The sequence below is a fragment of the Theropithecus gelada genome, chromosome 9, assembly GCF_003255815.1.
Source record: "Theropithecus gelada isolate Dixy chromosome 9, Tgel_1.0, whole genome shotgun sequence".
Classification (NCBI taxonomy): Eukaryota; Metazoa; Chordata; class Mammalia; order Primates; family Cercopithecidae; genus Theropithecus; species Theropithecus gelada.
In genome coordinates, this window is record NC_037677.1 from 26,510,368 (window position 1) to 26,536,553 (window position 26,186).

At 42.0% G+C, this 26,186-nt stretch overlaps 1 protein-coding gene across 1 annotated transcript in view; it reads left to right on the top strand.

Moving 5' to 3' along the window:
• C9H10orf67 (chromosome 9 C10orf67 homolog) overlaps positions 1-26,186 on the top strand; it is a 50,449-nt gene that overhangs the window by 20,620 nt on the left and 3,643 nt on the right. The window contains 3 exon segments of the mRNA XM_025395514.1: positions 3,120-3,263; positions 4,841-4,915; positions 21,915-22,070. Of these exon segments, the coding sequence (XP_025251299.1) occupies positions 3,120-3,263; positions 4,841-4,915; positions 21,915-22,070 (375 nt within the window).

A 26,186-nucleotide genomic window follows, 5' to 3' on the forward strand; every position in this document is an offset into this window, starting at 1 on the left:
ATTATATTGTAGACTGTGTGGATGTTATCTTCTGGGTTCTGATACATTCCCCTAAAGAATGCTGAGGGTTTTTTGTTGGTGGTGGTGGTTTTTTTTGTTTGTTTGTTTGTTTGTTTGTTTTTCCCCCACACAATTAACCTGTTTGGATTAAAACAGAAAATTATGTCTTTTTTTATTTTTTTTATTTTTTTCAGGCCAAATATTGGTTTTGTTCTATTATCTCTAGCTGGGCTATTTGCAGTCTGCCCCATGTATGTATCTCTCAGGGATGAGCCAGAGGTTTGTTCAGAGGTGGGTTTCATTTTTGTTTTTTGTTTTTTTGTTTATGAGACAGGGTCTCCCTCTCTTGCCCAGGGTGGAGTGCAGTAACACAATCATAGCTCACAGCAGCCCCAAACTCCTAGGCTCAAGTGATCCTCTCATCTCAGCCTCCCAAGTAGCTGAGACTACAGGCTACACACCACCATGCCTGACTAATTTTTAAATTTTTTGTAGAGATGAGGTCTTACTATATTGTTAGGTGGGTCTTAACTGCTGGCCTCAAGTGGCCCTTCCTCCTTGGCCTCCCAAAGTGCTGGGATTACAGACATAAGCCATCATGCCTGGCTTGTTCAAAGCTTTTACTGTGATTTTAGAGTTTGTCTTTCTGATTTTTTTTCATCTGGGACCCCACCCAAACGCTGTCACTTGACTTCTCAAAGTCTTGATATTCTCACCTGTAAAATAAAACCTCCTATACAGTATGAGGATACTAAAATGAAAGTCTTCCCAGGATACCAGTACACCAGGCATCAAGTTCCAAACTAACTGTGAGTTAGAAACCATTTGCAGATTTTGCAAGGGGCATGTTTCACATTAGATGAATGTCTCTCAGCTTTTGAATCAGATCAAGGACAATAAATAAGGTCAGGGACTGAAGAGAAAAAACTGCTGAAGCTGACTCTAGAAAGAACTATTGCCATGGTTCTTATGGGAGAAGGGCAGCAGAAGCAATCCTCCTCAACTCAAAGCTAGGAAGGCAGGCTTCAATGGAGCTTGGATGTATTTGCTGTCCTTAGAAGACACAAAGGACTGGTGCTTGACTCATGCTTGAGGAAGCAAAAGGGGGCTGTGATGAGAAGATAGAATGACTTGATTGGGATCAGTCTGCACTTCCAGAGTTATTGGGGTAAAGGATGTGTAATTGTTTCCCGTAAACCATATGTGGCCCTGAGAGAGAGAGAGGTGAAACCAGTGTGGGGTGATTTTGGGTCCTGTCCAGTAGAGTGATCTGGAAGAACAAAGGACCCCTAACAGCAGGGAGAAGAAAGAGGTGAACTCCAGATTCATAGAACCTAAGGAAGGAGTAGCAAGTGACCACTCAGAGTAGCGAAGCATCTGCTTAGGTCAAGATACATCTACAAAAGAGAGGGTCCCAGTAATCAGAATCTCTAGAGAAGCTACATCAGTGCCCAAGGGAAGAAGAGAAGTTAGTTCTTCTGCCCTGTAGCACCATGGTGAAGCCACCCCACCAGGTAGGAACATCCTTGCCCCTCTATCCCTGCTGCCTTGTTCCTTGTGGAGATACAACCACTTGGGTGCTGGTAAGGGGGTGAGCAGAGAGAGCTCAAAGGTGAATCACTCTTTTTCATTACTCTCAACAAAGGGAAAAACCTTATGAATGAAGTTGGAAGCATTTTAACTCATATATATGTAATGTATATATTATATATACATATATACACGTGTGTGTGTGTGTGTGTGTGTGTGTGTGTGTATTTAGACGGAGTCTTGCTCTGCTGCCCAGGCTGGAGTGCAGTGGTGCGATCTTGGCTCACTGCAACCTCCATCTCCCGGGTTCAAGTTCCCAAGTGGCTGGGATTACAGGGGCACGCTTCCACACTTGGCTAATTTTTTGTATTTTTAGTAGAGACAGGGTTTCACCATGTCAGCCAGGTTGGTCTCAAACTCCTGACTTCAGGTGATCTGCCCACCTCAGCCTCCCAAAGTGTTGGGATTACAGGCATGAGCCACCTCACCTGGTAGTTATATTCTAAATGCTACTCTGAGGCTGTATTTGTAGCGATAGTAGGACTATGTTCCCAAGAATGAATAGAAAAGTCATGGGATTTTGTCATTTCCATTCAGAGCAGGGGAAGATTACATAGAGAATACATTTTTTTTTAGATCTCTCTTTTTTTCTTCTTTTAAGTTTTTGAAGAGATGGAGTCTCGCTATATTGTCCAGGCTGGTTTCAAACTCTTGGGCTCACCTGATTCACCCACCTTACCCTCCCAAAGTGTTGGGATTACAGGTGGGAGCCCTAGTGAATACATTTTAAATAGATGGGGGTAGATAAAAATACACTGTGTTTTAATTATTACAAATGGTTCTTAGTCAACATGCTGGTTACATATTTAAATGCTTGTGCTAGTAGATTCTCAGCAAATGATGATTCTTGCCTCTCTTTTCTGATCTGAAATCCACATCTTGAGAACTATACCTTTTGAGGTATGACAGAAGGCCAATATAAACACAGATATTTTCTTCTGTGTGGGAAGAAACTGCTAGGAAACTCTCGTCTTTTAGTCCATCAGCGTATCTTAGTTTGGCAAATTAATTGTCATTTTGAAAGCCTGGTCACCTAGGATGGAATTACTGGAATTCCACAATGCATACAATCATCTTAAAAATCAGGACAGACCTCTGACCAGGAACCCAGCTTATATGTCCAGAACCAGAGAATGTGTTGGAATCTTTACACAGAGGACCTTTACTCTCTATAATAATGTACATTTTTTCCATTTTTTATTTAATGTGTGTGTGTATATATATATATATTTAACTTTTAGGTTTAGGGGTACATATGCAGGTTTGTTACATAGGTAAACTCATGTCACAGGGGTTTGTTGTACAGATTATTTCATCACCCAGATACTAACACTAGTTCCCATTAGTTATTTTCCCTGATCCTCTCCCTCCTCCCGCTCACTGCCCTAAGTAGGCCCCGGTGTGTGTTGCTTCCCTCTTTGTGTGCATGAGTTCTCATCATTTCGCTCCCACTTACCAAGTGACAACATGCAGTATTTGGTTTTCTGTTCCTACGTTAGTTTGCTAAGGATAATATTTTCCATTTTTAGATGATGAAATCCCTCCAGGTGGATTTTGGGTTCCTCAAACAATTGCTTCAGTTGAAGTTTGAGGACCGACTGAAAGAGGAATCTTTGAGTCTCTTCAACATTCTACATGACAGGATCCTGGAAATTGAAAAGCATTATCAACAGGTAAATGTTCTCTTACTTCTTTTGTTTTATGTGTGGGTCGATACTGTGCTAGATGTGTATGCAGTGCAGTTTAGAATTTAGTAACTTGTGAGGGCAGTGTAATTTGCATTAGTTGTATCTTACGTGGTAATTAATACATAGAGCTTCACTATGTGTCAGGGACTTGTGTAAGTACTTAGCATATGAACTGATTTAATTCTCACATTCACCTTACGAAGTAGGCACAATTATTTTCCCTCTTTTACAGATGAGAAAACTGAGGCACAGAAAGGCTAATAACTTGTTCAAGGTCACCAGTTAAAAAACAAGAGAGGCCAAGCACACATGCCTCTAATCCTGCCACTTTGGGAAGCCAGGATGGGAGCCTGGCTTGAAGCTGGGAGTTTAAGACCAGCTTGGGCAACATAGTGAGACCTTGTCTTTTCAAAGAATAAAAGCATGAGCCAGATGTGGTGTTGCAGACCTGTAGTCCCCAGCTACTTAGGAGTCTGAGACAGGGGAATCACTCGAGCCCAGGAGTTCAAGGCTTCAGTGAGCTATGATCACACCGCTGTACTCTAGCCTGGGTGATAAGTCGAGACCCCCATCTCAGAAAAACAAAAAACAAAACAAATGGACATTACTATTATTTCTGTGCCATAAAAACAAACAAACAAAAACCATCTTTTGCTGACCACACCATGTTAAGTACCATGCTAAGCCTTTAAAATATATTTACCCTTTAAATCTCTCAAAATGTGAAGATAGAAATCCTATTGTCTGTGATTTACAGATCAAGAAACAGCTTGCCAAAGTTAAGTAACTTGCTTAAGGTCAGACAGGTAGTAAAGGGCACAATGATATTTAAATTCAATACCATCTGACTCTAAAGCCTATTTGAGGCTGGGAGGCGATGGCTCAGGCCTGTAATCCCAGCACTTTGAAAGGTTGAAGCGGGAGGATAGTCTGAGCCCAGGAGTTCGAGATCAGCCTGGGCAACAAAGCAATACCCCATCTCTGCAAAATAAATTTAAAAATAAATTTTTTTTAGAAAAGGATAAAGCCTATTTGTTGTTTATACTCCATGCTGAGATCAGAATTGATATCAGAATCATGGGTATTTTTTTTTAAATGCACTCTCTTCTATTGTTAATCTAAACAGATCTAATCAAATTATTTGATTAATCAGAAAATAACTCTAGTTTGCAGATTAGCACTATAGATTTCTTTTCATGAGCATATTCCATTCAAAAAGTACAAGGACTAGAAGAAGATAGGCATCACAAATAGACTTTACAACTTTTAAAAGCAGTTTTAGGAAGGCACTAAAAGACTTTACTCAAGTGAAAAATGAAATGAAGTGTTCAAATTATCTGTATATATTTTATCCATATGATCTCTCTATGGCTTTTGGTTGAGTATAAGTAAAAATAAAATGTGTCATAATAGCTACAGGGTGGGAGAAATGATTATGAATTGAAGTTTTCAAGAGATTGTGATGATTCAGATGATGTTTTTTTACTGAGTCCCTCCCTAGTAGGTGTGGGTCATATTTGGAAATACATTATGGTGCTTATTGCGTTTATTTTTATTTGCAGAATGAGGATAAGATGAGAAAATCCTTCAATCAGCAGTTAGCCGATGCCATAGCTGTTATCAAAGGAATGTACCAGGTGAGTTTTTGTTTTTGGTACTATGGTTGTGGGCAAGACTAGCTTCAGCTGCTGTGTGCAAGGAGTGGGGATCACCTTGGCTTCCCAGTCTGTGTTTCCAGCTCTGAAGGCCTGTTTCCTCAATTTTCAGGTCACCTTAGAGGGATCAGGCCTAGGACTGTTTATGCTCACATTATAAAGCTTTCTAGAAACTGGAAAATTCTAATCTGGTATTCAGGACACCTGGGCATGTATTAAAGTAATCCAAAGTTTATTTGATGTGGTCATAGCTGAATAGACGAAGGTCAGATGGTCCTAAGAGAGAGTTCAGAGAATCTGTAGTAAATTCCAGTTGGTGGATTAACTTTTCTAATGACAGGGACATTTTTATCTGCCAGACACATGCTTCATTTTCCTTCACAATGGGAAAATTCCTACCTTTAGTGGTTTTTTAAGACTCAGCAAAGACCTTGTTCTTCATTTAGCATTTATAACTGTATCCTCACCTTGCATTTCAATATACTTCCATAAGTAAATTTTTTGCATACTTCTTTTTGGGCACTGTTTGCAAGCTTCTTATCATAGCACTCAACACATTCTGTATTTAATTATGTAATTGCTTGTGAAGTGTCTTTGTTCCATGCCAGACTGTCAACCTTAAGGATCTCCTGTGTGTTACTCTCTGCTGTGCCTCTGCCTTTAGCGCTGTGACTGGTACATAATTAACAACCAGCTACTGATTGCTAAATGCATGAATGGTCACCTGTACCTGTAGCAGACAGTGCTGCCGCCTGCTCAAATGTCATTCTCTCCACTGCACATTCTCCCCACTGCTTTTTACTGACAGGGGTGCTTCCAACTATAGAAACCAAAATGCTAGATTCTTCCTCTTCCAGCTCCCTTTTTAGCTATAGCACAGACATAGGCAAAGTCAGGTCCCTAACCAATGAGACCTGAAGGTGAGTTGGCTGTGAGATTTTGGGGGAGGTTGTTCTTTCTAGGTAAAAGGGACTCCTGAAGATATCACCTCCCACTGGTCAGAATAGTTATTATTAAAAAGTCAAAAAAATAACAGATGCTGGTGAGGTTGCAGAGACAATGGAACACTTGCTTATACACTGCTGATGGGAATGTAAATTAGTTCAGCCACTGTGGAAAGCAGCTTGGAGATTTCTGAAAGAAATTGAAACAGAACTACCATTTGACCAAGCAATCCCTTTGCTGGGTATATATCCAAAGAAAGATACATCATTCTACCATAAAGACACATGCATGTGTGTGTTCATTGCAGCACTGTTCACAATAGCAAGGACATGAAATCAACCTAGATGCCCATCAACGGTGGACTGGATAAAAAAAAATGTGGTACATATACACCATGAAATATTACATAGCCATAAAAAAGAATAAAATCACATCCTTTGCAGTAACATGGAGGGAGCTGGAGGCCACTATACTAAGCAAATTAATACAGGAACAGAAAACCAAATATTGCGTGTTCTTACTTGTAAGTGGGAGCAAAACATTGAGAACATATGGACACGAAGGGAACAGTAGACACGGGGGCCTACTAGAGAGTGGAGGGTGGAGGTTGGGAGGAGGGTGAGGATCAAAAAACTACCTATTGAGTACTATGCTTATTACCTGGGTGATGGAATAATCTTACACCAAACCCCTGTGACATGCAATTTACCCATGTAATAAACCTGTACATGTACCCTCTGAATCTAAAACAAAAATTGGAAAGGAAAAAAAGGGTCTCATGGAAGACCTTTTCTGTTTCTTTGCTTGATATTTTACGTCTCCTTCTGATGCTTGGAATTGCCGCGGCACTGTGAAACCAAACATTGAGATACTCTGGATGTGCTGAGGTAGCAAGGTAGAAAGATGAGAAGCAGAGGGGTCCTTGGTAATGTCATTGAGCCATGAAAGTAACCCTGGACTTGCCCTGCCTCTGACCTCTTAAATTCATGAGATAACAACCCCTCAGTGTCGAGCCACTGTTAGTTGGCTTTTCAGTTACTTGCAGCTGAAAACATCGCAGGACATATTGCTCTGCTAATGATCTCTGTGACTCTGTGCCAAACTGTGTTTCCAGAGGCACCTGTGACACTCTCTCCCACTTACCTGCTTTTGTGCAACATTATGTCGCTTCTCTGCCATCAAGAGGTGGAATCTGATTCCCCTCCTTTGAATCAGGGCTGCCCTTAGTGACTTGCTGATAAGCACAGAATGTGGAGGAAGTGAAGCTGCGTGACTTTTAAGTTAAGGTCGAAAGAAGTCTTGCAAGTTCATCCTTATTTTCTCTGAATGTTTGCCCTCTAGATTGTCCTTCCCTGAATTCAGCTACCATGCTGACAAAAGCTCATGCCATATGGAAGATCTACATGTAGGTACTACTAGGTCTCCAGGCTCATCTCAGCCCCACCTTTGAGTCACCCCAGCCTAGGAGTCAAAAATATGAGTGGAGAAGCCTCCAGATGACTCGAGCTACCAGCCATGTAGAGTCTTTTTATGGAGGAGAGATAAGCCATCCCTGCTGTGCTTCTACTAATTCCCGACTCATTGAATTTGGTTTTTTTTCTTTGTTTTGCTTTTTATTTTGGGGTCTTTTTTTTTTTTTTTTTTTTAGAGACAGGGGTCTCACTGTCTCCCAGGCTGGAATGTAGGGTGTGCTCATAGCTCACTGTAGCCTTAAACTGCTGGACTCAAGTGATCCTCTCGCCACAGCGTCCTGAGTAGCTGGGACTACAGGCATGTGCCAGCACACCCAGTTAATTTAAAAAAAATATATATATATATACACACACACACACACACACACACACACACACATATAGTAGACATGGGATCTTGCTATATTATCCAGGCTGGTCTTGAACTCCTGTCCTCAGGTAATCCTCCTGCCTTAGCATTCCAGAGTGCTAAGATTACAACCATGAGCCACAGTGCTGGCCTAATTAATATTTAATGGAAGAAGACAGAAGGAAGAAAGAGAAAGAGGGAAGGAGGGAAAATGAGTATTATCTGTAGCAGTTTTATATATATTGATTTTGTAACCAAACATCTTGCTAAATTCTTGTGTTTGTTTTAATAATTTTTCTATAGACTCTTTGAGGCTTTCTATGTAAACAGTTGTGCACTTGAGAATACATATTTTTGTCACTTCATTTTTCATCCATAAACCATGTAATCATTTCAGCAGTGCCCTTTCTGGAGCAGCTGCTGCAAAGATGCTGGATGCAGCAGGGGAGACATGACCAGGGTTGTACACTCTACTAAGCCGGCAGGAGCCAAGAACAAGCAGGAATGGTGCCCACCTTCTGAGTTGGTGATGGGGGAGCTCCATGCTCCTAGAGGCAGCTGCAGCTGCCCAGCCATGGCTGCAGACCCAGGGATCCCTGTGCTCTTGGGGGCCCAGGAAGCCCCCCTGCCTCCACAGGCTCAGAAGTGCCTGCTCCTGCTGCCTGGCCTTTCCTTATTCCTGGCACCCACTCTTATTTTGGAGCAAAGTTGTGGCCAAGCCTGGGCACTGTCATGACCTGGCCAGGTGTGTGTGTGCTTGGGATAGTGCTGACACACCAGGCCCCTGCTGCTTTGGTGCCCTCCAGATTTTGAGTGCCAACGAGCACAGGAGGGAGGCCATGGGGGCACTGAGGGTGGCACAGCACAGGCCTGCAGGTATCCCTTGGCATGAACAGCCTGGGCACCGTGAACAGCAGCAGGAAGTGACAGGCTCCTGAGTGGAAAGGGATGTGTCACTGCTGAAGCCCCACCTTCAAGCCAGGGACGGCCTGAAGCCTGGGGGCCAGGCTGCCAGTTCCACAGACTGGAGTGAGAACTTATGGTGCTTTTTTCAGGCCCACCTGTGGCTGCACATTGACCAGTCAGCATGCACTTCCTCCCCTCTGAAGCCCATAAAAACCCTAGACTCAGCCAGACTCTGGCAGAGGTCGGGATGACCTGCCTGCAGAGAGGAGTTATTCACTGTGGGGTCTTCTCTCAGCTGAGAGCTGAACAGATACCAGGATGACCTGCCTGCAGAAAGGAGCTACCCACTGTGGGTCTCCTCTCAGCTGGGAGCTGAGCAGATGCTGAGATGACCTGCTTGCAGAAAGGAGCTACCCACTGTGGGTCTCCTCTCAGCTGGGAGCTGAGCAGATGCCGAGATGACCTGCTTGCAGAAAGGAGCTACCCACTTCAGATCTCCTGAGAGCTGTACTGTTGCTGAATAAAGCACCTCTTTGCATTACTCACCCTCCAATAGTCTGCATATCTCATTCTTCCTGCATGTGGGACAAGAACTCAGGACCCACCAAATGGTGGGACTGAAAAAGCTATAAGGCAAACAGGGCTGAAACACACCCCTCACTCACCACACAGCAGGCAACAAGAAGGAGAGAAGAGCTGCAGCCCTTGGGGAAGCCCAGACCTAGAAGCTCCCTGAGCCAGTGTTGTGACACCCTCTTTGGGGCTCTGCAGTTCCTGGTGTCTCCAGACTTCCAGGCACCACTGTGTTCCCCAGTGCCAGCAGTGGAAGCCACTTATGGTATACCTGGTCCAGCTGCAGCCTTGCAGGGAGCTGGCGCCCTTGCTGGCACCTGGAACTGCCCATCCCCCTGCAGCTGGCATGCCTAGCTGTGTGTAGTGGCTGGACCCTGCACTCACTCATGCACCCCTTGTCACTGTGCACCTGGCTTGCCCTTGGCAGGCATGGGATCCAGGCTGGTAGCATGAGCTGAGCACAGCCTGCCAGGTCAAGCAGGTGGAATGAGCCTAGCAGGCCTGAGCAAAACTCAGGCAAAAGTGCCACTGACCACAGAGGTTTCTGGCTGGCAAAGCAACACCCCAAGGATCCTGTGGCAGCATGGTGGTACACGCTTGTAGTCCTAGCTACTGAGGAAGCTGAGGTGGGAGGACTGCTTGAACCCAGGAGTCTAATGTGAGTGAGCCATGATTGTGCCAGTACACTGCAGCCTGAGTGACATAGCATGACCTTGTCTCTAAAAGAAAAAAAAAAGATGCATTTAATCTATGTTATCCAGTATTATTCTTGTTTATAATGAGAGAATAAGTCAGAATTTTGTGGTTTTTAAAAACATGTTTTTGGCCAGGCGTGGTGGCTCATGCCTATAATCCTAGCGCTGTGAGGGGCCAAGGCAGGCAGATCGCTTGAGCTCAGGAGTTTGAGACTAGCCTGGGCAACATAGTGAGACCCTGCCTCTACAAAGCATACAAAAAGATTAGCTGGGCATGGGGGCATGCGCCTGTGGTCCCAGCTACTCGGAAGGCTGAGGTGGGAGGATCACTTGAGCTCAGGAAGTTAAGGCTGCAGTGAGCCGTGATCATGCCACTGCACTTCAGCCTGGGTGATAGAGCAAGACCCTGTGTCAAAACAAATAAACAAACAAAAACCACATGCTTTTATAGTTCTTTGTGTCGTCCACAATTTCTGGGACATTGGTCTTTTTCTAATATATATCACATGGTCAAAACTATAGCTAAATAATGAGTATTACTCTTTGTCCATACACTTTATACTTCTAGGAGTAGAAAGCCATGGAAGGATTAAATTCTTCATGTTCATCAGTTTTTCGTAAATATGTGTTAAATATGCTTAATTGTGGTTAGTTGACTTATGAAAAAATTGTTTATATTAAAGTCATTATTGGAATCTTTGCTTTGGCTTGTTGGCATCACTTTGATCCATGATCTCAGACAGCCTTCCAAATCCTGGCCACCCAGTTTGTTAAGGCTTAGTCATAAGGAAGAACAGAGGAAAGTTGAAAATAAAACGAAGTGTTGTATACACTTTTTGTAGATTGACAAGTATAAATAACTCTCTGCTGCCCTCTGGAGACCAGTTAAGGACACAAGTACCTGTACTTTTTCTTTCAGCTATGAACAAGTTTCTAAATTTATTTAACTTTTCTTTTGGTCAGTTGAATACAGCAAAGATAAAGAGTTGTATGTGATTATCTTTATAGCATCTGTCTTGCTAGAGTCTCTCTCTCTGTTGGCTAATGTGAGAGGCTACATGAGAGGAAACCCATGTGGCAAAGCTGAGTGTAGCCTCTGGCTGACAAAAAGAAACAAGCATCCAGTCTTATAGCTGAAAAAAAAGTGGATTTTTCTACAACCTGAGTGAGCTTGGAAGCAGATCCCTTCACAGTTGCTCTTCAGATGAGACCACAGCCCTGAACACCACCTTAATTGCAGCCTTGGGAGACCCTAAACAGAGGACTTACCTGAATTCCTGACCAATAGAAACTATGAGATAATGTGTATGTGTGTGTGTGTGTGTGTATGTGTGTGTGTGTATGTGTGTGTGTATTTTAATTTAATTTTTTTTTCTTTTTCGTTAGTGACAGGGTCCTACCATATTGCCCAGGCTGATCTCAAACTCCTGGCCTCAAGTGATCCTACCACTTCAGCCTCTCCAAGTGCTGGGATTATAGGTGTGAGGCACTGTGCCTGGCCAAACGTGTGTGTTTTAAGCCACTACATTTGGGGTAAAACTTTTATGCAGCACTAGATAACAAATTCATCCTTCATATTTAGTGAGCCATCAAATCCTACCAGTTTTTTGTTGTTGTTTGGTTTGGGTGTTTGTTGTTGTTGTGTTTGAAACAGGATCTTGCTCCGTTGCCCAGACTGGAGTGCAGTGGCACCATCTCTGCTCACTACAACCTCTGCGTCCTAGGCTCCAGCAACCGTCCCACCTCAGCCTCCCAAATCGCTGAGATTATAGGCGTGAGCCACCATGGCTGGCTGTCCTGCCAGTTTTTTATCTCCTAAATTCGTGTCTTGTTATTTTGCCTCTGAGCCAGTTTAGGTAGTCAGCATTGCTCACCTGGCCTGTGGCTGGTGCCTTCTTATCCCTTTTGGTCTTCATTAAGTCCATCGTTTGCCCAGGCATCTGGGTGGTCGTTCAAAACACAAGTCTGACCATATCCTGCCCTGTTTAAATCCTTCAGTGTTTCCTCCATGCCTTTAGGATGAAGTTTAAGTGCCTTAGTATGGCTTAGAAGATCCTTTCATGTCTTCACTTTTATCTGTTTCCACTTCTTAGCTAAAACTTTACCCTCCTGCAATACTGGGCCGTCACCTGCTTCTCTCAGCTCACCTCAAGTTATTAACCACCTCCCTGGAATTTTTGCATAATGTACCCCTTTGCTCTTTCTCTGCTGACTAATAGCTACAGTGAATTGTGTCACATTTACCCAGTACATGTTGATCTGTGCACTAGACTGTTCCTGCAGAGCAGGGACCGAGTCTTGCTCATCTTTGTATTCTCCTAGCAGACTGCGTGACATAATAGGTTTTTGACAAATTTTGTTGAATAAAGGGTTGAATATGATCAAGAAGAGTGTCAAGATAACGTGACCTACACCATGGTACTGGAAATAGATCATGAATTCCTAGTGGAAATTTCCTAGAATAAAGGCAATCCATAATGTCAAGGTCTTTAACTGTTCTTTCACTCACGTTTGGATTCATTTCATCCATCCATTGTCTGATTTTCCAGCAGAGGCCCAGAGTCAGTCCTTGTACCCATTGTGTGTAATCTAGTGGTCAAGAGAGATAACAAACTTAGCAATTACAGTCCACATTGGAGGTTTGTACCCAGTGGGTGCAAACTCTCTGGCAGTTTGGGTGAATAGTTAAGGAAGACTTTTAGGAAAAGGTGATTCCTATGCTGAGCCTTGAAGGACAATGAATATTTGGGGGAGATGGGGAGAAAACAGGGAAAGAGAAGAGAGGGTGAAGGAGAGGTGATAAAAGAGATTTTGAGGAATTGGTTCATGCAATTATGGGGGCTGGCAAGTTTGAAATTTGCAAGGCAGGCCAGAAGGCTGGAGACCCAGGAAAGGCTTGATGTTACAGCTTGAGTCCGAATGCAGTCCTCTAGGAGAATTTCCTCTTCCTCAGAGAATCTGTCTTTTTCTGAGAAGGCCTTCAACCTATTGGGTGAGCTCCATCTACATGATGGAAGTCTGAAGATTAATCTTCTTTACTCAGAGCCACCGATTTTAATATTTATCTCATCTAAAAATGCCAGCAACATCTAACATTTGAAAAAGAGTACCATGGCCTAGCCAAGTTGATGCATACAATTAATCATCACAGATACATATATGTGACTATATAGATATGTGTGAATGTGTATGTGTAAGTGTGTAGATACATTTATGTATATCCTAGTTCTGTCTATGGAGAGCGCCTAGAGGAAGTGACACTCTTATAGCAATGAGCACACCTAGAATTCAGCTTTTAGATTTAAATGATATTCTACACTCAAAGAAACCAGGGCTTTTTGGAGGAGTAGCCAACTCCAGGGCAGTGACAGGGAAAATGGAAGAAAGGCCTGTAATATTTTGTCATAACCAAAGCAAGGAAATGCTCAAAAAATTATGAAGGTGTGTCAGAACACGGGAGTCAGCTGGTGGGGGCTTCCTTCATTCCACTTGGCCAATCTGGGAAAATTCATGCATCAAAATAAACAATGATAATCATGAATTGTAACCATTTGAGTAAAATAGGAATCCATGAGCTCACCGTCGTAAATAAATAAGTGAATAATGCATTTATTTATTTTGGGAAAAGGTTTATCTTACAGAAGTACTAACATATCTCCCTACAAATGCATATTAATACTTTAACTGGGAATAAATACGTATTAAGGACTATAACATGTATTAATTAGTATAATACTTATTAATTAACTTTACAATGAAGAAAGTTGATATTAACACCTTCTTAACTAAATGATAAAAGTTAATATCTCTATTATAATAACCTTCATTATCTAAAAAGGTTAATGTATCACCTTTGAAGTAAGCAATTGACTTGCTTCCCACCCAATATTGTCATAGTCAATCTAAATGTTCACAGAGTAATTATTCCCTAGTTTAAATGTTGCAAACTAACAGCTGGACCTTAATGAGAATGATGACACCAAAATATAGAAATTTTATTTTAGAAAGTTAATGAGACAATTGAAATTCCAAAAACATTTTCCTTGAACAGCAGGCAGCAACTATTTTGACGTTGTTACTGAACCCAAGCTGGAATTTCAAACTCCTGTGTTTGATAAGTGAATGGTGCAGCCTGATTGAACTTTGTCATACTCAGGCCCTCAGGCCTGGATGCCTGTTGCTCCTGTGAACTTAATAGTTGTCAGAAAGAACCTCTCGATGAAGGACAAGCGGTCACATGATTAGGTCGGGATTTAAACTAAAGGGTAATACATTTTTCAGTAAGCCACCCTAAGATGGGATGTTAAAATGGGACTCTTGGGTTTCAGTTTCATCCAAAGCTCCAAAAGTAAAGAACTAAATACTGTTCAAAAGTGAGGTATGTCTGGGCGTGGTGGTTCATGCCTGTAATTCCAGTGCTTTGGGAAGCTGAGACAGGAGGATGGCTTCAGCCCAGGAGTTAGAAGCTGCAGTGAGCTACGATCATGCCACTGTACTCCAGCCTGGGTGACAGAGCAAGACGCTATCTAAAAAAAAGAAAAGGAAAAAATAGATGCCAGCAGGATATTCTTTGCAGGACATTCCAGGACTTGGTGGAACAGCTTAATTGGCCAGTACTAGCCCATCATCCATCTCCAGGAAATATAAGAGATATCTTGAATTTGGAAATGAACAAGACTGGTCAAGAGGACCATTTTGGGGAAAGCAGGCAGCATGGAGTGCTGACCCATAAATGGGAGAGAGAAAGAGAGTATTTCTCCTTCCAGCCAAGCAAGAGTGGAGTCTTGGACCACTTGGAGAGCTTGATGAGCATCCCTGGGTCTGAGGAATATGAGGACTGGTGTGGGACTTGCCAGGAAAATTCCACAGAAGGGCAGGAGGGCTGATAGAGCAGAAGCCTGCTGACAAGGACCATCTGGAGAGGTGACAGGATGCCAGCAGAAGGGCAGGTCCTAGGATAGAAGCCAGGCAGGCACTGCTCCTGTGAAGGGCATTGCAGGAGGCCAGGCCAGCATGGACCCCCCTGGGAACCAAAGGCAGCAGGTTACTGTCAACTGACACTTGTTTCTGTTCCCTTAACATTTCTCCCTCTCCTCTGCACCAGACCACTGGAAAATCTCAAATTGTAGAAATAAAAGGAAGAGAGGCTCAACCCTTCTCCTCCACTGCAGACTGCCAAGTCTAAGGGGGGCCAGAGTGGTGGGAGGACAGAAGCATTAATGGGTGAGAGTTGGCTAGACTAGAATTTTTTGTTTTGGTTTTGGATTTTGCTTTCTTCCCATTTTCTTTATTCCTTTTATTTTGTTGTCATTGTCTAAGATTAAAGTTGTTGTTACTAAGTTAAAAAAATAAAGCCATGATATCTTCCTGAAAGTTTTAAAAGGTGGGAACTATGAGACTAGAGACTAGATTTGCAGGGGCAGTGTGGAAAAATCACACTGCTTTCTGCTATCTCCCACAGAGTCCCACTCATTCCATAAACACTAGTGAAACATCGGAAACATTCCAGAAGATGAAGAAAAATGAATCCGTTGTATTTGGACCTTACAACTATTTTGTGAAAACTCAAAAATAAATCCCTCCAGGTGGATTTTGGGGTTCCTCAAACAATTGCTTCAGCTGAAGTTTGAGGACTGACTGAAAAAGGAATCTTTGAGTCTGCACTAATAAAATGAGGTGAGGAAGCATGTAAAAGTAAAACTTTTTTGTTCTTCCAAAGAATTGTGGCCCTCCCTGCCCTGAAGTCCAGAGTGGTTGAGCCCATCCAGAAGGCAGGCTGGCTCATCAAGCACCTCTCAGCGTGATACCTGGGTGAGATTTTAAATGAGTTTCCCAGGGCACTTCTGTGACATGCTCTGACAAAGATGACTTGGTGCCAGGCAGAGCATCATTCCCTAAACAGCCTGCATCACTTTCTCATTATTTTTTAGTGCATTGGTCTCTGGGCTGTCATGCCATCTTTGTTTTGTTGGCTTTTTAAAAACTTTTGTTTTAGATTCAGAGGGTATATGTGCATGTTTGTTACCTGGGTATATTGCATAATGGTGAGGATTGGGCTTCTAGTATACCCATCCCCCAAATATTGAACATTGTATTCAACAGGTAATATTTCAGCCCTGGTCTCCCTGCCACCTTTTTCCCTTTTGGAGTCCCCAGTGTCCATTATTTTCATCTTTATGTTCATGTGTACCCATTGTTTAGCTCCCACTTAGAAGTGAGAACATGTGGTATTTAGTTTTCTGTTCCTGCATTAATTTGCTTAGGATAATGGCCTCCAGCTCCATCCGTGTTACTGCAAAGGACATGATTTCATTCTTTTTAATGGCTGCATAGTATTCCATGGTGTATATATTAATATATTACATTTTCTTTATACAGTCAACCATTGATGGACACTTAGGTTGGTTCCATGACTTTGCCATTGTGAATAGTACTGTGATAAACATACAATTGCAGGTGTCTTTTTAAAGAGTAAAATAAACCCAACCTATTCAGAGCATAAAAATTAATTAGAAAGTAAGCAAATAATAAAGTGACCCCAAGAAGAATGTTCACAAGATAGAGAAAGGACATAGAGGTAGAAGGTGGATGGGTGGGAGGCCTGTGCTAAGGCTTCCAGAGTAGCTGGCATCTGGATTTGAATGACAAACAGCCACAACAGGACTAAGTGCTAGGTTATAATACTTGCTGGGGGCTGTCTGTGTGTTGTAGGCACTGTCCAAAATTGTTTACATGCATTATCTTATTTAATTCTCACAATTCAGGTACTATTATTAATAGTCCCATTTTACAGATGATAACACTGAGACACTCGGGGTTTAAGAAATTTGTTCAAGGTTTCTCTGTCACCAAGGTGACAGAGCTGGTCTGCAGACTCAGGCTATTCCACTCTAATACCATTCTGCTAGAATGACAAGCAAGAGCTTGTTGGGTTGGCTAACAGGGAACTCCCAAGTGCTAAGGCACAGAGACCTGTGGCAACGTGGTGTTTCTGAGAAGTTGGATGCTGAGTGTATCAGTATTGATAAAATGCCCAGTTTGGGTGAAGAAAGAGGAGAGAAGACTGGCATGAGTTGCTGGCCAGGTAAGCTGGCAGCAGATTAGGAAGGCTGCGTTTTGTATACCATGCTAAGGGAGCTGGATGTTGGCCCGTAGGAGGAGATGGGGAGAGCTGCATTTTAGAAAGGTTATTTGGCTACTGGATGAAGATTGGAGAGAAGTGACAAAACAAGAGGCAGGGAGGCTAGTTAAGAAGCTTTTACAATATCCAGGTGAACAAGGCAAGTACTGAGATTGTAGTGGAACAGGAAAGAAGGTGATGGGGTTTGGTAGAGATTTAGGGGTAGGTCGAACAAATTTGGTCAGTTGATGAAGGAGAGTAAGGGGCTTAAAAGGGGTTTCTGGCTTATGCTGCTGTTAATTAGGGGATGTAGAAAGGATGACAGTGAAGATGTTGAACTCTGTTTGGATCTGTTAGATACGTGATGCCTAGTAACACTTAAGGGCCCTGGTGGAATAAATGTGTGTTGAGTAGAGTGTTTGAGCTATAGACATATGTAAGAATAGATGTAACGACTAGATCTACATAATCAATACCCTTGTTTAAAATCACCAAATTTAAGGCCAGGCGCGGTGGCTCTGTAGTCCCAGGATTTTGGGAGGCTGAGGCAGGCGGATCCCTTGAGCTCAGGAGTTTGAGACCGGCCTGGGCAACATGGCAAAGCCCTGTCTCTGAAAAAAATACACAAATTAGCCAGGCATGGTGGTATGTGCCTGTGGTCCCAGCTACTTGGGAGGCAGAGGTGGAGGCAGAGGTGGGAAGATCACTTGAGCCCAGAAAGCGGAGGTTGCAGTGAGCCGATTACACCACTGCACTCCAGCCTGGGTGATAGAGTGAGACTCTGCCTCAAAAAAAAAACAAAAAAAAAACAAAAAAAAAACCAACTAAATTAAAAAACTAAATAAATCACAAAATTTTAAAAGCTGATACTGGATATTGTCATATGGAGTATTCCTTTTCACTCCTTTCAATTCTCCTGTACATTCATATATGATTTTTTTATACCGTGAAGATTATGCCGGTGCTGTTCATAGCTACCTTCATATATTATTATTCTTAGTTTGCTGATATTCATCATATTAGGACAATCTGAGTTTACAAATTTAACTCTTTTGAAGTATAACATTAAGTGTATTAGCAGATATTACTAGGTTTTGCTATATTTCCTGTATGTTGTATGTACCCAAATATATTAGTAACAAACACACAAAGAATCAAATGGTTTCTTTATAATTTCAAAAAGAGTCCAAACTAAACCACAAGTTTTGCATAGTAGTGTTGAAAATGAGATTTTTAAATGCTGGAAGTAAGTAACATTATTCACTTTTAAAGCCTTTCATCCTTTTTTTGGTTTTGTTATATAATTCTTCAGAGTAATGAATGCAGATAGGAAGCACCTAAATGCTTAAAACAAGCTGTCAAGGTATGTTACTTCTTTCAACGTCTCCATTCCAGTCTATTGAGGAAATTAGTTGCACCACTGATGTTACTTCCTTTTCTACATATTCAAATTTTTACTGTCTTCCCTTCTAGAGGAATATTAAAGCAGGATATTCACAAATCATGATGTCAATTTACTATTAGGATTTACCATTATTACCTTTTCCAACTTTACTGATGTATAATTGACAAATATAAATTGTATATATTCAAGGTATACAATGTGATGATTTGAAATACATTGTATAATGATTACCACAATCAAATTAATTAACACATACTTCTAGTTATTACTGTGTGTGGGGTGGGGGACGGTGGCAGTAAGGACACAAGATCTGCTCTCTTGGCAAATTTCAAGTAAACAATACAGTATTATTAACCATAGTCACCATGCTATACATTAGATTGCCAGAACTTATTCATCTTATGACTGAAAGTTTATACCCTTTGACCAACATCTCCCCGTTTTTCCCATGCTCCAGCCTCTGTCAACCACCATTCTTTTTTTTTTTTTTTTTTGAGACAGAGTCTCGCACTGTCACCCAGGCTGGACTGGAGTGCAGTGGTGCTATCTCAGCTCACTGCAACCTCCACCTCCCAGCTTCAAGTGATTCTCCTGCCTCAAACTCCCAAATAGCTGAAATTACAGGCGTCCGCCACCATGCTCAGCTGATTTTTTGTATTTTTAGTAGAGACGGGGGTTTCACATGTTGGCCAGGCTAGTCTCGAATGCCTGACCTTGTGATTTGGCCACCTAGGGCTCCCAAAATGCTGGGATTACAGGTGTGAGCCACCGCGCCCGGCCTGTCAACCACTGTTCTACTCTCTGCTTCTTTAAGTTCAACTTTTTTAGATTCTACATATTAGTGAGATAATACAGTATTTATCTTTTTATGTCTGGCTTATTTCACTTAGCATAATATCTTCCAGGTTCATCCATGTTGTCCCAAATGGCAAGATATCCTTCTTTTTTATGGCTGAAAAATATTGTATTAATATATACATTATACATACCACCATTGTAAATATTCCATTATGCGTGTGTATGAGAGAGAGAGAGTGTGTGTGTGTGTGTGTGTGTGTGTATGTAACATTTTCTTCATTCATTCATCTGTTGATAGATATTTAGGTTGTTTCTGTATCTTGGCTATTGTGAATAATGCTGTAATGAACATAGGAATGCAAATATCTTTAAGAGCATGATTTCATTTCCTTCGAATATATACCCAGAAGTAGGATAGCTGGATCATATGGCAGCTTTTAATTTTCTGAAGAACTTCCATACTATTTTCCATAATGGCTGTACCACTTTACATTCCCATCAACAGTGCACAAGAGTTGCCTTTTCTCCATACAATACTTGTTATCTCTTATCTTTTTGAAAATACTCATTCTAATAGCTCATTCTTATCATAATGAGGTAACTTCTCATTGTAGTTTTGATTTGCATTTTCCTGATGATTGGTGATGTTTCATGTACCTGTTAGCGATTTGTATACCATCTTTGGAAAAATGTTTATTTAGGTCCTTGGCCCATTCTTTAATCTTTTCTTTTAAAAAAATTGTAGAGAAGGATGTCTTGTTATGTTACTCAGGCTGGTCCCAAACTCCTGGCCTTGAGTGATCCACCTGCTTCAGCCTCCCAAGTAGCTGGGATTATAGACACAAGCCACCATGCCTGGCATTTACTATTGCTTTATGAAACTTCTAATTTTGTTAATGCATTGTTTTTCTTGTTTTGTTCAACTGTGTATCTGTGTTCTCTTGCATCTCATTGAGCTTCTTAAAGATAATATTTTGAATTATTTGTCAGACGATTTGCAGATCTCCATTTTTTTGGAGTCAGTTACTGGAACTGTATTTGTTTTCTTGAGAGTGTCATGTTTGCCTGATTCTTCACTACCTATATAGCCTTATGTTGATGTTTGTGCATTTGAATGAGCAAACACTTCCTTCAGTCATTACGGACTGGTTTTGCTAGGTAAATATTTTCTTCTTTTGGGTTCCTGAGCTGATAAGATTGCCTCCAGGATTGCAGTTGAGTAGGGCTGCAGCCGAGTTATGTGGCTGCTGCTGGGTCTACAATGGGGTCCATGTTAGTGGGCCTATTACTAGGGGCTTGAACAGGCTTGCATCCTGTCTGGCCCCTGGAAAGAATAAACTGCTTCCAGGACCTTGGTCTGTAGAGTTGGTGCTGGGTAAAGAATAAGCTTCAGGTTTCACAGTTGGGTTTGCAGATGGTGGGCCTGTTACCAGGCGCAGATAAGTGTTGTATTCCTTCAGGTCCCTTGGAGTGTTCCTGCTGGGTTACTGAGTTGGTCCCTGGGCAAGAAGAATTGGCCATGGACTATGGCTGACAGGGGCTTGAATGGAATTACAGGGCTGCTTCATGGCTTACACTGAGACTGGGGTCTGCAGACATACCTCCAGAGACACAGACAGGTGTGCCTCCTACTGGGCTCCTGGGCAAGCAGGACTGCTCTTGGATCATGGCTGAGTGGGCTGGAGTTGGGTCACGGGGCTACTTCAGGCTTCTCCATCAGACTGAGGTCAGCAGCCTGCCTCCAGAGGCATTGATGGGCATGTTTCCTGGTAGATCTCTGGGTGGACAGGACTGTTTCTGGACCAAGGCTAGGAAGGGACAGAACTAGGTGTAGGTCCACCCCAAGATCCGCAGTAGAATCAAGATCAGTGGGCCTGCCTTTGGGACACAGAAAGGCATAGCTTTCATCAAGCCCCTCGGTGGGCAAGACTGCTCTCAGACTGCAGCTGAGAGGGCTGGGGCCAAGTTAAAGGGCTATTTCAAGATCTGCTGTGAGACCGAGGTCAGCCGACCAGCTTCCGAGGGCACAAATAGGCATGACTCCCAGCAGGTGCCTGGGCAGGCAGAACCGGTCTCAAACTGCAGCTGAAAGTGGGTTTGGTTGAGTTACAGAGCTGATTCAGGGTCCACAGCTGAGACTGAGGCCTGTGGGCGTGCCACCAGAGGCACAGGTGAACGTGATTCCTCCTGGATTTCTTGGCAGATGGTTCTAGTGGCAGGACTAAGTCCGCAGGGGGATGAAGCCATTTCTGCGTTTGTAGCTGGGATCATGGTCAGTGAGCCTGCCACCTAGGTGCAGCCTGCCACTCAAAACAGCCCTCCTCAGTCTTGGGCTCCACCAGAGTTTTGCAGTCTTCTATCCAGGTCCCAAATCTCCCTCAAGGGCACTTTTGTCCATGAATGGCTGCCAAATTCTTGTTGAGTGGAAGTTCTCCTATTCTTCCATCTCACTCTTTGCTATTGTAGTTTACATGGCTGATACAGTTAGAGTAACTGATCATGCTTTGTGTTTTATAGGATAACACTGTGCTACATAGTGCATAATAATTTTTAAGCATATATTTCAATATAAATAAATTTTCTTATTAAAATTGTATGCAGGTTACAAAAATAACCTCACAAAACAGCAGCTTAAAAGATGAAATGTTTTCTGGTGGTGTCTAATTTTTAATGCTGAGTGTCTAATTAATTTTTAATGCTGCTTTTTTTTGTACCCAGCAATTTTTTGAGGTAGAAGAAGAGAACATTAATTTGCAAGATGCGAGTGGTGTCAAAATAAATATTTTGTTAAGAAAACTGAAAGAGAAAGAAGAAGTTATTAAAGAATTAAAAGAACAACTAGACCAATATGAAGATTTGGGATTTCACAAAATGGTAAGTTTCAAGGCAAGGAATAATTAATTTTAATATTTGTAAAGAAAGTCATAAATAGTTAAAAGCTTGATTTAATGATAAACTAAAATCCAATTGATGCATTTTGGGCATCTCCCCATAATATAAGCCAGTCTAACTCTTTTCTGCTCAATGACCTATTCTAGAAAACCCATAGCAATATGAATAGGAGCAATAGAATGGTTCTGTATATTTTATTTAAATGGAAATAACTTACATCCTACTGCCAAAAAAAGTCCTACTCTAGAAGAGTATGGGAGTGGATTTTTGTTGTAACTGAAGACTCCCACCCTTTTTTTGCAATCAAGGTAGTTTGAAAGACACAAAGTTAATCTTTCCAAGCCAGAGGTTCCAAGAAGCCAACTTGGAAAAGAACGACATTTTAATAAAAATATCAAGAAGAAAAATCTTAGAGGATTTTCCCCTCAGTTTTTGCCATTGCAATGGGAACCAGGAGCTGCTTTACTGGTTAGACAAACTACTGAAGGGAGCAAAAATGGAGTGAGTGAGAAGGCAGAAAGAAGAACCTAAACTCCTGTCAAGGAGGAAGTTTAAGGGCTTTGGAAAGTGTGGATCCTGAGAACGAATTCATTGTCATCTCATCTCTGCTCTGAGCCACCAGCTGTCTCAGGCCCAACCACAGTCCAGAGCTGGAGAGGATTTTATTATTAAGTTCTAAGAGCAAGAAGCTGATTGTTTGAGTTGGAAAGGCTAACAGATACTGGGACCCAGGAGGAATAAAGGTCTATTGAATATCAATAGCAGGTATCAGATACTTCATCGATGGCATCTCTTGTCATTCTCACAGTTCAGTTTGCAGATGAAGAAGCAGAGACGGGGTGGTTAAGTAACTTCCTCACGGGCACACAGGTAGTAGATGGTAAAGATGGTACATGTACCAAGGTTCACCTGAATCTAAAGTCCACTTACAGAGGGGGAGCTCTATCCTCTACAGTAAGAATTAAAGGTTGTAGTGAATATATAAGATGCATATGCATATAGAAAATGTATAGATTACAATGTATAGATTGTTATAATATATTACAATGTGATATAATACATTAATAATTATTAATAGATTAATACACTTAGAAATATTGACACATGCATACAGGAAAATCTGAAAAGTTATATGTCAAAATGTTAACACTAGAAAGAAACACTTATGGATTGCTCATGCCTTTGAGTACAATCTATGGTTTATCTAAGTCCCTCACTAGTACTGTTATTTAAAACTTCAAGGTTATAAGAGATAATGAATCAAACACAAACCATTCTAAATGTTCATATTTAAACTGGTTTAAATGTTTGCTCTGTTTAAGTGTTTGTTTTGTTAATCTATTAGAAATCTTTGTATCTAGAAAAATATCTAGAAAAAAGTTGAACACCTAAGCAATACAGTATTGTGTCAATAGCATAGATCAAATAAAATTGAATATTTTTTTTTATATGTCTTGGACTAGGAAGCACATTTAATTTTTGCATTTGCTTTTGAAAAACCTTTTCTTGGGTTTACATTTACGTAAACTCTGCTTTTTAGAGAAAACAGTTTAATAGAAAAGATTAAAAACTATAAGAGTTCTCTTTTAATCCTGCCTTGGCCAAAGACATCCAGTGTAGATGTGGCAAGGCAATTTTGATCCATTTATTTCCCATTTGTGAAATGCAACATGATACCCGCCTGGCTAAAGTAGAGAGTTATGATAAGAACACCTGGCCGGGCGCTGTGGCTCAAGCCTGTAATCCCAGCACTTTGGGAGGCCGAGACGGGCGGATCACGAGGTCAGGAGATCGAGACCATCCTGGCTAACACAGTGAAACCCCGTCTCTACTAAAAATACAAAAACTTAGCCGGGCGAAGTGGCAGGCGCCTGTAGTCCCAGCTACTCGGGAGGCTGAGGCAGGAGAATGGCGTGAACCCGGGAGGCGGAGCTTGCAGCGAGCTGAGATCTGGCCACTGCACTCCAGCCCGGGTGACAGAGCGAGACTCTGTCTCAAAAACAAAACAACAAAAAAAGAACACCTGCTGTGTTGAATGTAAATTGCTTCGAGTTCTTTGAAGAAATATTCGTATATAAATTCAGGTATTATAAGGAAATGTACAAATCCTTATAGCCATCAGTTTATGTTCCATAAAATGGACCAAACAGACTTCCGGACTGTTGAGAACACCCCAATTGGGTAAGACAGCTCCCCACACTCTTGAAATGTTTACACGTCTAACTTTTCTCTTCAGCTAGTCACCTGGCCTGACTGGACATTCTGGGGAAACCGTGAGGATGGGCTGTGGCTTTGTGAAGAGGAGAGCAGGTGGGAGCCACACAGGCTCATGTGTAAGCAGACTGTTCTCTGGCTTTCAGTGGCATCCAGAATACCCTGGTTATTCCACTGTAATTAACCCCCAAAGAGCACATTATAATTTCTGTAAACACTTTAAGATTTGAGGAAGGTGAGGTGATTCTGATTAACGGGGTATATGGATTTCTCCTGGAGACCCCAACAAAGCACAGGGCTCTGCTCTCCCCTCTTGACTGAGGGTGATGGAAAACATACATGTCACCATTTCAAGAACACAGATGCAAATTCCACAAAGGCAGATCATGGCTTATATCAAATAAAATGAAACACTTTTTTTTTTTTTTTTTCTTTTTTTTAGACAAGAGTCTCGCTCTGTCGCCCAGGCTGGAGTGCAGTGGCCGGATCTCAGCTCACTGCAAGCTCCGCCTCCCGGGTTCTCCTGCCTCAGCCTCCCGAGTAGCTGGGACTACAGGCGTCCGCCACCTCGCCCGGCTAGTTTTTTGTATTTTTTTAGTAGAGACGGGGTTTCACCGGAAACACATTTTTTTTTCCTACATTCTCTAAGAACAAACTTTCCTAAAACCTCATGCCACTTAAGTTCTAGATGATCTTTTTTATTTGAAATTTCATCTGATTCAATTGCCCCCTCTAGTGGTATTTAAAAAACCCTTGGGATACCAAGTCTCGAATTAGATTGGGAACACTGAATTTGGAAAAACAATTAAAAATTTCAAAGTAGCAGTGGAAGTAAGTTGAAAAACGAAAGTGAAATAAACAAGCTTTATTTAATTCTGCAGTTATCTAGTTTACTCTTACTGATTATCAAGTTACTTCAATAGCTTTGTTGTTAATAAGTAGTTGTAATATTTCTCATCTCCAGATGGGAACATCCTAAATGTTGAACTTTCCCAAGAGCAACTTCATTCAAGGGATGAAATGTTCAGGTTTTATTCGGTGGGAAATCAATGTGACTCAGCTGCATGCCATTGTAGTCATCAGGTTTCCATGCTGTCCGTTGGCTAATCCTCTTGAGAATTTATAAAGGAGGTTAGCCTTTATGTCTCTGTGATTGTGTGTGTGTGTATGTGTGTGTGTGTGTATGTGCGCGCCTGTGCATGTGTTTTAATTTCAGTTGGAGCTAGCATTTTGAATAGACTTTTCATTTTTCTTTCTTATCCCAACACTGATGAGCCCCGCAACCATCACCCACCTACCTTCCATTGCTGAGCATATCTGCTTGTTGCTGACAGCTCTGAAACAGAGCTGTCATTCAAGAGTGGCAGCTCTGCAGGGTTGCACTGCCCAGAGTGCCACTTTCCTGGTTGTCACTCATTGGGAAAGCACCTGCTCTTCTCTGTGACTGTCATGAGGCATGGGCTTGCATCAGAACTCTACTCCTCCCCAGAAAATTGAGATGTCCAATTCAATGGAGCCCATGGAAGGGAAACTGCTGAGAAGGCACAGAAAGTGCTTTGAACCAGGACTTCTCAGACTTTACCACTCACACGCATCACCTGCAGGTGTTGTTAGATGCAGACTCTGACGCAGTAGCCCTGGGTTGGGCCTGAGGGGCTGCATTGCCAATCAGTTCCCAGGTGATGCTGAGGCTCATGGTCCATGGACCGCATTTGAGGAGCAAAGCTCCCAAGTACACCTGTTTGCAAAAATGATTCTTTCAAGATTCAATTTGGGATTCAGTTTGTAATTGTATGCATCTTGTGAATATTCACAAAAGATATAGCACATATGCTACCACCTGAAGTCCTAGTTTTTATAATATGAAAGAAAAACTTGAGATTG